The 11,115-nt window shown below is 41.5% G+C and overlaps 1 protein-coding gene across 2 annotated transcripts; it reads right to left on the bottom strand.

Moving 5' to 3' along the window:
- Positions 1–126: 126 nt before the first annotated feature.
- nadk2 (NAD kinase 2, mitochondrial) lies at positions 127–11,048 on the bottom strand. 2 transcript variants are annotated; one of them, XM_037265856.1, is made up of 12 exons: positions 10,267–11,048; positions 10,096–10,184; positions 9,587–9,675; positions 8,917–8,998; positions 8,656–8,739; positions 4,211–4,350; positions 4,029–4,122; positions 3,837–3,932; positions 2,052–2,107; positions 1,697–1,750; positions 1,508–1,631; positions 127–1,438 (listed from the first exon to the last, which is right to left on the bottom strand). In XM_037265856.1, exons 1-12 carry the CDS (start codon positions 10,498–10,500, stop codon positions 1,300–1,302), a joined length of 1,281 nt encoding a protein of 426 aa, XP_037121751.1. In that variant the 5' UTR covers positions 10,501–11,048; the 3' UTR covers positions 127–1,299. The 2 variants fall into 2 exon arrangements, with proteins under 2 accessions (XP_037121751.1, XP_037121752.1); XM_037265857.1 differs by lacking the exons at positions 9,587–9,675; positions 10,267–11,048.
- Between the last annotated feature and the right edge of the window lie 67 nt (positions 11,049–11,115).

Raw genomic sequence — 11,115 nt, 5'->3', positions numbered from 1 at the left:
TGTCTTCCATATGTTGATTAAAAAGTAGTGCCAAAAATCTTAAATTGCTCTTCATTATAAACAAGTCTGCCGTTGGCGAGTGCTTGCTTTTCTGTATATGCAATAAGCAGAAAAGTTGTCCAGCAGTTTAAGATTAAGCACCAATCTTACCTTTATTGTATCAGATAATATAACAGACTGCTGTTCTTTGAATGAAACCGGGCCCGTGTTACAGAAAATGTTTTGACACTGAAGAACACATTAACATAGAAAGTTCCCATGGCACATTGCATATCACAGTATAATGACTTAATACTTCCATACAAGCCCTCTCATTTAATATGCATCTTCAATATATCAACACTCAATCTTGGAATCAATTCACATTATATTGCGCTTTCTACTTTCTACTAGTTGACCTAAGACAAGGAGCAAAAGGCCCCTCTTGGTTTTAAATTCTCCCTTTCGTGCAATGTTTGCTTTTAAATCTTATTTGATACTAGTACAACTACAAAAATATCTTTTCAAACAAATCTGTTTTCCCTCTCCCAATAAAAACTTGAATAGAGGAAATAGGAACATCACAAGCACAAACACAATAGGCCACTTGCAGATCTCTGGCTCTTCAGCAACCAACTTTGAATGGAGTCAATGGAAAAAGCTGATATTTTAAATAAAACGTGAAAAATATGGTTCAAATACCGACAGTAAATTATTTCTGTCAGATTGATTGCATTGGTTTTCACTCTGTTACCTTGCTTGCCATATTGCCTGTCTCTTCCTAATCAGTTTCAAGATATTGACAAAGAAAATATGGTCAAAAGAATTGCCATCTTGGTCCATCTTTTTTATCTGTTTGCTTGATTAATTGATTGAACAGAACAGAGGTTACCAATTCGTTGAAAAGATTCTTTTTACACCAATGTTCAAGCATGGGACAGAGTGCAGTTATTTAAGGCATATTTTTTTTTTCCAACACCTGCACGCTTTGTACTATCATTCAAAGCCATTTGTTTGGCAGCCTCCTTTTATACACTTGATTCTCACACATGCGCAGATGTGACCTGCAAGTGGCTGAATGTCACGTTCGCGTTTATTATTTTGGTGTTGATTCAGTCAAGTATTGCATCACCTAATTATAAATTGGATAAAGACAAAAATTAACAGGGCAAAAGTTAGAAATTACCCCCCCCCCCCCCTTTTTTTTTTTTTTTTTTTAATACCTGTAAAAATAAATCACTTCACCATCTACCAGCCACATGGTTCTGTAATGCTTTACACATCTTAGGAGAAGCCAGTCTTATCTGCTTTAGACTTCCCTCAGTTATCCAGAACAACTGTGCGGAGTTGATCGTCCTCACTCATGCTGATTGTTGCAATGGCGCCGTCATTGAACTCAAATGAGCTCCCACCGTCCACCACCATGCAGGCGTCCCAGCACCGAGAGCGAACGCACACCCTAAGGGGAAAGCAAAGTTCAGAGAGGGAGCACTTGGACTTAGGAAGCAGACGAGTGTCAGGGACAGACTTGCTGGCGAAGCCTCTCTGCCGGCTGCTTGAAAACACTCTGTTTACGATTGGCTCTCGGATGCTGAAGAACAAGCGTCTGTCCTCTGGACTGAACACCAATGACTCATTGTACCTGTCAGTAACTGAACACAAGTATAACAGTGTTTAAAAAAAAAAAAGAAAAGGAAATGGTGTTTTATGAACTTACCATTATCAATAAATTCAGGGTTTAGTGGAATAGCAAGGCCCGTTTGACATTTTCCTAAAAAAAAAGAGATGTTACTAATCAGCTAAGATGCTGGTGGTTTACTGAAAGGGGAAGGCAACTCAAATATGTTCTTGACAATAAGAGGCAAGGATCACACTGCAGCAAATCAAAATCAGATGAGATTATTTTGCCCGTATGCAACCCGCATCAGAAATTTTTTAAGACGGTCTGAACAACTCATTTGCAATTTTCTCAACTTTGACCTAGGTCGCTTACTTATGTGGTCCTAGATCAGATATATATCAATATTGTACAGAAAATGTTTGAGTTCACTTCCCTTAAAGTGATAAGGTACCTATTGTTAGGATCTCATTCACCGCTTGTTCAGCAAGTTTGTTGATGTTATATGACCTGTAGACAGCAATGGGAGAAAAATAAATCTTCAAAAAGGAATAAAAACTACAATTCTGCAACCTGAACTGTTGATAAAATTGTGAACCGTGTCAAATTATATTTTACAGAATGCCTTGACAGGTATTAGATTTCACAGCACATTCAAATTCAAGACACCCTGTGCCTACATGCAGTGTACTTTTGGTTGTCACATAACGAACACCATGTTGAAACAAATGGTGTCCATATGTGCATGCAGTTTAACGATGGATATTGTGGTTGTGTCATCAGACTTGATGCCACAAATTCTTGGGCACAGGACAAGTTTGGCAAGGCCATGGAAAACGACTTCTGATTACCATAATTTTCGGACTATAAGTCGCTCCGGAGTACAAGTCGCATCAGCCATAAAATGCCCAAAAAAGTGAAAAAAAACATATATAAGTCGCTCCGGAGTATAAGTCGCATTTTGGGGGGCAATTTATTCGAAAAATCCAACACCAAGAACAGTCATGAACAACAACGGGCTAAACGATAGGTATGCTAACATGACATAAACACAAACGAAGAGCTGAGAATGGCCCTGACGTAACAATAAATTAAATTCAGAGTTATTTAAAAAAAACTATTACATAAATAACACGTTTATAAAACCATCTGTGTCACTCTAATTCATTAAATCCATCGATCGTCTTTTGTCAACAATGTGTGCGCGCCGCTGACGGCGCTTGCACTTCAAAATATTCCACAGGCCCATATAACGATATATAAATTAGAAATCAAATATTATATAAGCAATAATATTATCAAACCATCTGTGCACTCTAAATCATTAAATCCATCGATCAGATTCTTCGTCCTTTGTCAACAACGCCGCGCGTGAGCCCTGACGTCAGCCTCGTCGTTATTCCACAGATCTAGTATATAACTATATTGTAGCCTTAACAAAGAACAAGGAAAGACGTGGGTTTGGTAAACGGCTCTTTATTTAACAAAACAAACTTCCAGGCGTGTGGCGGCGTGGACTTCCAGCCATGGAAGTGGAAGAGAGATCCATAGAATAGGACCGGGCGTGCGTAAAAGCCATGACCGAGCCCCATCTACCGTCCCCGGACAGCCACCCGGCCGAGCGCCGGCCCTCGACTTCCATCCACGGAGGTGAAAGAGAGCTCCCGAGAGTCGGACCGGGCGTGCGTAAAAGCCATGTCCGAGCCCCATCCACCGTCCCTGGACAGCCACCCGGCCAAGCGCCGGCCCCCGACTTCAATCCACGGAGGTGAAAGAGAGCTCCTTAGAGGAGGACCGGGCGTGGGTAAAAGCCATAATAGTTTTTCAAACCTTCTGTGTCACTCCAAATCCTTAATTCCTTCAAACTCTTCGTCCGCCGTGTCACTTAGAAACAAAGCCGCTAATGATGCCGGTAGTACGTGGGGCCCTTCGTCATCTTCGTCATCCCGTGATCAATCTTTGTCCTTTATGTAAACAACCGCCGCGCCACGCCGCGTCGCGCTGCTGACGTCACTTGAAATTCAAATTACAGTAATCCCTTGCTACATCGCGGTTCGTTTATCGCGGTTTCACTTTTTTTTTTTTGGGAAAAGTTTTGAAAAAAAAACATACAAGTCGCTCCTTATTTTCAGTCGCCTCCCCACCCAAACTATGAAAAAAAACGCGACTTATAGTCCGAAAATTACGGTAGTTTTTTTAACACAAAAAAAACACACACACACACGAGTGTGTGATTTACCAAGCTTTGGATCCTGTTCCTGTGCAAATGCTGAGCCCTGAACTTTTCTGTTTTTCCCATGGACCATCATCGACTGAGATCTCATAGTATGACGCCCTGAAGAACCAGCAAGTAATTCAAAGATCATGCAGTTAGCCAAGATTATCAATGCAGCAGAAGCGCTAGTGGGTCGCATTTCAATTACAGCAGTACCTGGACGACAGAGATTCTCCGATGAAGATTTCATTCAGGCTCCGGACGGGAAGAAGACTGGGCTTGGAGACGCTTTCATTCAGTACTCCAGTCTCTGTGAGCCAACCCAAATTGACAAGGGAACACATTTATACCAAGACCAGTTAGTTAGTTTGGGGCACGGAATGCAGACAAAGACCTACTCTGCTGGTGGTCCATGGTGGTGATGCGATGGGCCTGGCTGTGTTGCTCCAGGCTCAGCTGCTGTTCATGCAGGTCTAGCGGAGTGGGATTTATTCCAGTGCCCTCAAGGTGAAGTCGAATCCTTTGTCGCCACTGCCACCTGAAAGTGGTACAGAGAAGGTGAGCACACATTTGCTCCCTTGTATAAATATCTATTAAATTTTTAATGAAGCATTTTAGGGCTGGGTGATTATGGAAAAAATAATGTCAGTGTAGTTAGTTTTTTATTTTCTTTTAGAGCATTTAATTAGCAATTGAAGGTTATTTCAGGTCAACGTTGAGCTGTTAACATTGGTGGCAACAGTCTGGGACGCCAATGTAAACGCCCCAACAAGTCTAGAAGAAAAATAAATAAAATAAAATAGGGCGGCACTGTGGCGCACTGGTTAGCACATCTGCCTCACAGTTTGGAGCGTGCTGGTTCAATTCCACCTCCGGCCCTCCCTACGACTACTACTACTACTACTACTACTAATAATAATAGGCGGCACAGTGGCGCACTGGTTAGCACGTCGGCCTCACAGTTTAGAGGGTGGGGGTTTGATTCCACCTTCGGCCCTCCCTGTGTGGAGTTTGCATATTATCCCCGTGCCTGCGCGAGTTTTCTCCAGGTCCTCTGGTTTCCTCCCACATCCCAAAAACATGACTGAGCACTCCAAATTGAACCTGGGTGTGAGTGCGGATGGTTGTTCGTCTCTGTGTGCCCTGCGATTGGCTGGCAACCGGTTCAGGGTGTCCACCGCCTACTGCCCGAGGATGGCTGGGATAAGCTCCAGCATGCCCGCGCCCCCGCGTGGGGACAAGCGGTACATATAATGGATGGATGAATAAGACATAAATAATAGAATAAAAAAGAAAAAGGAAAGGGAAAAAAAGAGAGTCTTGACGAAAAGTCAGCCATTACGCTACAATAGGGTGCCACAAACATCTTCAAAATAAAAGCGTACCAAGGGATTGATGTATACAGGGGTCCTCGGTTTACGACGTCCTCGATTTACTCTGTTTTGTGTTTACGACACAAGTCTCATATATTACTTTTTATATTATTTTTTCGAATTTCATCATATATTTACCGTAATTTTCGGACTATAAGTCGCTCCGGAGTACAAGTCGCATCAGCCATAAAATGCCCAAAAAAGTGAAAAAAAAACATATATGTCGCATTTTGGGGGGCAATTTATTCGACAAAATCCAACACCAAGAACAGTCATGAACGAGCAACAACAGGCTAAACGATAGGTATGCTAACGTGACATAAACACAAACGAAGAGCTGAGAACGGCCCTGACGTATAATTCAGAGTTATTCAAAAAACTATTACATAACTAACACGTTAATAAAACCATCTGTGTCACTCCAATTCATTAAATCGATCGTCCTTTGTCAACAATGCGTGTGCGCCGCTGACGGCGCTTGCACTTCAAAATATTCCACAGGCCCATATAACGATATATAAATTACACGTATATATCAAATAACTATTATATAAGCAATAATGTTATCAAACCATCTGTGTCACTCCAAATCATTAAATCCATCGATCGTCCTTTGTCAACAATGGGTGCGCGCCGCTGACGGCGCTTGCACTTCAAAATATTCCACAGGCCCATATAACGATATAGAAATTAGATATCAAATAACTATTATATAAGCAATAGTATTATCAAACCATCTGTACACTCTAAATCATTACCATTTTTGCCATGTATAATGCGCAAAATTTAACTAATTTATTGTCCTAAAATCTGGAGTGCGCATTATACATGGATACTTTTTTTTTTTTTTTTAATCCGGATATCATACGGAGGCCGCCATTACAGATGCGCGTTCTTCTCTGCTGTTCACTTCAAACATGCTCCATACGAACACAATGCTCTCATATCAGACGCTTGCTCGAGCACCTGCTCGTTTGCTGTCACAATGTACCCTACACAAATCCGAAACATTTCTTCGCTATTGAGTTTGCTAGCGCATGCGCAGTGATACTGACCGGCAGAATAACATCCGGTTGTTCCCAAAGATTATCTTTTTTCTGAAATAATTTTACGTTTACGGACTTAAGTAGGAGTCAAAATTTGGGTGCGTATTATACATGGGTACAGGCTTTTTTCCAGCATCAACATGCCATTTTTATATGCATTATACATGGAAAAAACGGTAAATCCATCGATCAAATTCCTCGTCCTTTGTCAACAATGCCGCGCGTGCGCCCCGACGTCAGCCTCGTCGTTATTCCACAGATCTACTATATAACTATATTGTAGCGTTAACAAAGTTCAAGGAAAGACGTGGGTTTGGTAAACGGCTCTTTATTAAACAAAACAAACTTCCAGGCGTGTGGCGGCGTGGACTTCCAGCCACAGAAGTGGAAGAGAGCTCCATAGAATAGGACCAGGCGTGCGTAAAAGTCATGACCGAGCCCTATCCACCGTCCCCGGACAGCCACCCGGCCGAGCGCCGGCCCCAGACTTCCATCCACGGAGGTGAAAGAGAGCTCCATAGAATAGGACCGGGCGTGCGTAAAAGCCATAATAGCTTTTCAAACCTTCTGTGTCACTCCAAATCCTTAAATCCTTCAAACTCTTCGTCCGCCGTGTCACTTAGAAACAAAGCCGCTAACTATGCCGGTAGTACGTGGGGTCCTTCGTCATCTTCGTCATCCCGTGATCAATCTTTGTCCTTTATGTAAACAACCGCCGCGCCGCGTCGCGCTGCTGACGTCACTTGAAATTCAAATTACAGTAATCCCTTGCTACATCGCGGTTCGTTTATCGCGGTTCCACTTTTCTTTTGTTTGGGGAAAATTTTTGAAAAAAAACATAAGTCGCTCCTTATTATAAGTCGCCCCCCCACCCAAACTATGAAAAAAAACGCGACTTATAGTCCGAACATTACGGTAAGTTTTTTTCGACCTAAGCGGTTTTGCGTCGTAAAGGCGTCCCAAGATTCGCAACAATCGCAGGAACTAGTTTGTGCACGCGGCGGAAGAATACACCGCGAGAGAGGCTGTGGACCGAGGAATGATATACGGTAGTGATGGGAAAATGAAGCTTCATGAACCAGTTGTTGTATTCTTTGGCTCCTCTGGATGGCAATGTTGGTTTAAAGTGAGGGTTTTAAGAAATGTCAAGTCGGTGGGCTTTCAGCTCTTCGGTGAACAAAGAGTGCCATCTAGAGGTCTAAGTAAACAACAATGGGTTCATGAATCAACTTGAAGCTTCATTTGCCCATCATGAGTACGGCATACTTGGACTGTTACGTCGTCTCTCTCTCTCTCTCTCTCTCTCTCTCTCTCTCTCTCTCTCTCTCTCTCTCTCTCTCTCTCTCTCTCTCTCTCTCTCTCTCTCTCTCTCTCTCTCTCTCTCTCTCTCTCTCTCTCTCTCTCTCTCTCTCTCTCTCTCTCTCTCTCTCTCTCTCTCTCTCTCTCTCTCTCTCTCTCTCTCTCTCTCTCTCTCTCTCTCTCTCTCTCTCTCTCTCTCTCTCTCTCTCTCTCTCTCTCTCTCTCTCTCTCTCTCTCTCTCTCTCTCTCTCTCTCTCTCTCTCTCTCTCTCTCTCTCTCTCTCTCTCTCTCTCTCTCTCTCTCTCTCTCTCTCTCTCTCTCTCGTAAAGCCCCTTCCAGTGTGCAAGCCAACCACGGGAATAGAGGTAAGGAATCGTTTTCTTTTTTTATTAGTATACGGTTTCATTCCGACTTGCACCAAAATTCGGTTTACATCGCTCCGTATGAACGGATCAACGTCGTAAACCGAGGACATAGGTATATTGTTTGGTAAGGTAAAGTTCATTTTGAAGTTGGCCTTCTCCTTGTGTCGGTGGCTCTGTTATTGTCATGGATAGGATGAACAATTGTTGCTGTGGTTGGCTTGACCTTTTCTTGACACTGCACACAAAATACTCAAGGCAGAAAAAAAAAAAAAAGAAAACTAGCATTTTTCTTTAACTGAGGCACTCTGAACTACTGGAGAACTCGTTTCACCCCGATGTTCGACCACCACCCCAAAACCTTTTAAAAAATAGAGATATTGCTAGCAATTTTTGTTGCCGTTTATCTTTTTTCAAATAATTGAACAGTTTTTACAATTCTCGGCTTTCAAAACTAGTTATTCATCAATTTGTTGTATAGTCTATATTGTATAAGAGGTGTTTATGGATTATTTGGGTTCATAGCCATATTGACCCTCCACAGGCAAACTATGACTACAATGCGGCCGTGACAAGAAATGTAGTGAAGCGCAGTAACAATGTTAAAATTCAAATTGAACAACGATTTAAGATGACTAGAGCCTTTCTACACACACCGTAAAAGATAATTCAAAGGATCAACTTTAAACACTAGTTGTGAAAAGATTGTATCTTACAATAAATTATGCACAAAGCCTCTGAATATACGCGAGTAAATACGCACCTGAACTCACCACGGCAGAGTTTCCCCAGTGCCTCTGGGAATTTGCGAGTGTACTTTACAGGCAAGCACAGATGACCCTCTGACCTTTATTAAAGAACAAAATACAAAGAATTTATATATATTTTTTTTTTATGGAGCCAGGGGTAAAGTAACATCAGAGATGATCAAGATGAGACATTATGTTGTAATTGTCTGACTTTGTCAGTAGGTGTTGAAAAGTGAAAGTAAAACACTGCTGTGTTGTGATGAGCTGTATTGTACCTCTCAGGGTCTGTGTTTACTCCAACAACTGGTTTGTCCTTGCTCAACACCTTACTGGCAACAAGCAGCATTGTCCCATCACCTAATAAAACAAACTGCAGTTACATAACATGTATTATAGTTAATAATCGATTGAAACCTTGGTATATTTGACTGTTTTGGGCCTTTCTGTTTACTCAACCAGAATAACATAAGGGAAAGTTTAAATTAGGGTTGAACAATTTTGAAAAATAGTCTAATTGCGATATTTCACCCCCACACCCTCAATGTGATTATTTTTTTCAAGGTATTCTTGTGCATGTATACATTTAACAAATACAACCAATATATGAATCTGTATTACAATAAACAACCAAAGTTGTTACACATTACATTTTTCATTCTTTAGGTTAGTCTTACACTAAAATAAAAGTAAATGAAATAAATTTCACCAATCTGAGACTACTGTATATCTACTATTCCTCCCGTATACATAGTTTAAAAAAAAAAAGCTCACAACCAAACCAAATTAAGCAATTTGTTTCTCTCCCAAAATTGCAGCCTTTGCCAAGTGAAGATTTCTTTCTACTACATTGTGATGTCAATTTGAATTTGATAAATTGCTCAGCCTTGTTCAAGCAATATTTCTGTCGATTACCAACATCTACACCTACAACCAAACCACTCTTACCTCCAGCAGATATGATGGCATCTGCCCATTGCACTACTTCGGAATCATATCCCCCCCTTTTCACAACTTTAACTTCAATTCCTTCTTTCCTAGAAACACATGTTCAAATACATCGCACAAATTTACTGTAGCAGCACAAAGCAAAAATAACATCTAGATCAGGGGTGTCAAACACATTTATGTCACATAACGGTTTTCTTCAGAGGGCTGTTATGACTGTGAACCAAAATAATATTACATATGCACAAAAAAAATTCAAAACCAGAGGCCGGTAAAAAACTCAAATATTAATGCAATGACTTTAACAGTTGCAATATGGCAACGTTAATCAAAGTGAAATGCGATTTTGTTATTTCCACAAGAAACAGCCATCCATCATTTAATCGATAAACATAATTCACAGGCCACTTAAAAGGATCTGGTGTGCCAGATCTGACCCCCGGGCCTTGAGTTTGACACCTATGATTTTGGGAGACGAGTGTAGGATAGCTGTCTAGCAAGCATCTTACTGTAGACTTTTCACAATATGTTCCACGTTTTTTGTGTGGATGTTGTGTCTTTCCAGCAGGCCACTGTAGCTGGAACCCTTCATAGCAAGCTGCAAAACACATTCAAAGTCATGTAAAAATTCCAAATCGAAATCGTTCAGTGGCTTTTAGCCTCACGGAAGAAAGTCTCACCAGATGCTTCAGATCCTCCTCGGAGAGTCCTGCATACCGATAACGTTGCTGTTCGAACTCATATCGGGTCGTCTTGGTAACCACCGCTACTTTTTTAGGTTTGAATGCATATTTTGGTTCGGCTGAAGAGTTGCATGTTGAAGTGTGAATTTGACGAAGTGGGCTTACGCGTAAGGTTAGACTCGCCACGTGATTTCCAAGACACATCAACTTCTTCACAGAACGGCAAGGCATACTTCAGAAGTGCAAAAACACAAAACTACAAGTTCCGCAAGATGTGCCGAATGACGCTCCCGTTCGGTGTTACTTCCAACAGAACATGTCATATCAAGCTATTAATCCGTTAGCAGTGGCGAGTATCCATTCAAGAAGTGAGAGTAGACAGAAAGTCTGGAAGGTCACCATCGAGTCTACAGGTTTAGATCATTTGTCAAAAAAACTATTTTTAATAGTTCTCGAGTCTCTTTGCTAACATGTATGTAACAGTGGCATTCAGTCCAATTTAATAAACAAGGTGGTTCTCGTACCCACATGAATGTTACTATGTTTACAAGCTAACCTTAACGTGAACAAAGCTTAGCACGTTGCCTAAATATCGTAAACAAGAAGTCCCATGACTACCAACGATTCAATCCGCACCAGTCCCCCACACACACTCCAACAGGCATTTAACACACGACGGAAAAGGTTAAATTCCCAAACAAGTGGAGACCTGACCACTTGATACAATCATGGGGCTTCCTTCCAGTCCATTACAACCAAGCACGTATTTATCGTACGTAATGGCGTCAAGGCACTCCTATTGGCTACTTAGAAGGTGAGGTCAGATTGGTGGGCGTGTTCTGTTAG

This window comes from Syngnathus acus, chromosome 12 (genome assembly GCF_901709675.1).
Source record: "Syngnathus acus chromosome 12, fSynAcu1.2, whole genome shotgun sequence".
Lineage (NCBI taxonomy): Eukaryota > Metazoa > Chordata > Actinopteri > Syngnathiformes > Syngnathidae > Syngnathus > Syngnathus acus.
Note: the sequence above shows the minus strand (reverse complement) of the source record. Positions and strands in the feature narration are given on the sequence as shown.

Excerpts from the sequence above, each read along its gene's own strand:
- nadk2 (XM_037265856.1), bottom strand. The coding sequence starts at position 10,500 with ATGCCTTGCCGTTCTGTGAAGAAGTTGATGTGTCTTGGAAATCACGTG. Across the intron at positions 9,676-10,095 it reads CATATTGTGAAAAGTCTACA|GAAAGAAGGAATTGAAGTTA; the intron begins GTAAGATGCTTG and ends ATGTGTTTCTAG. Across the intron at positions 2,108-3,836 it reads GGAACAGGATCCAAAGCTTG|GTCATATAACATCAACAAAC; the intron begins GTAAATCACACA and ends TGCTGTCTACAG.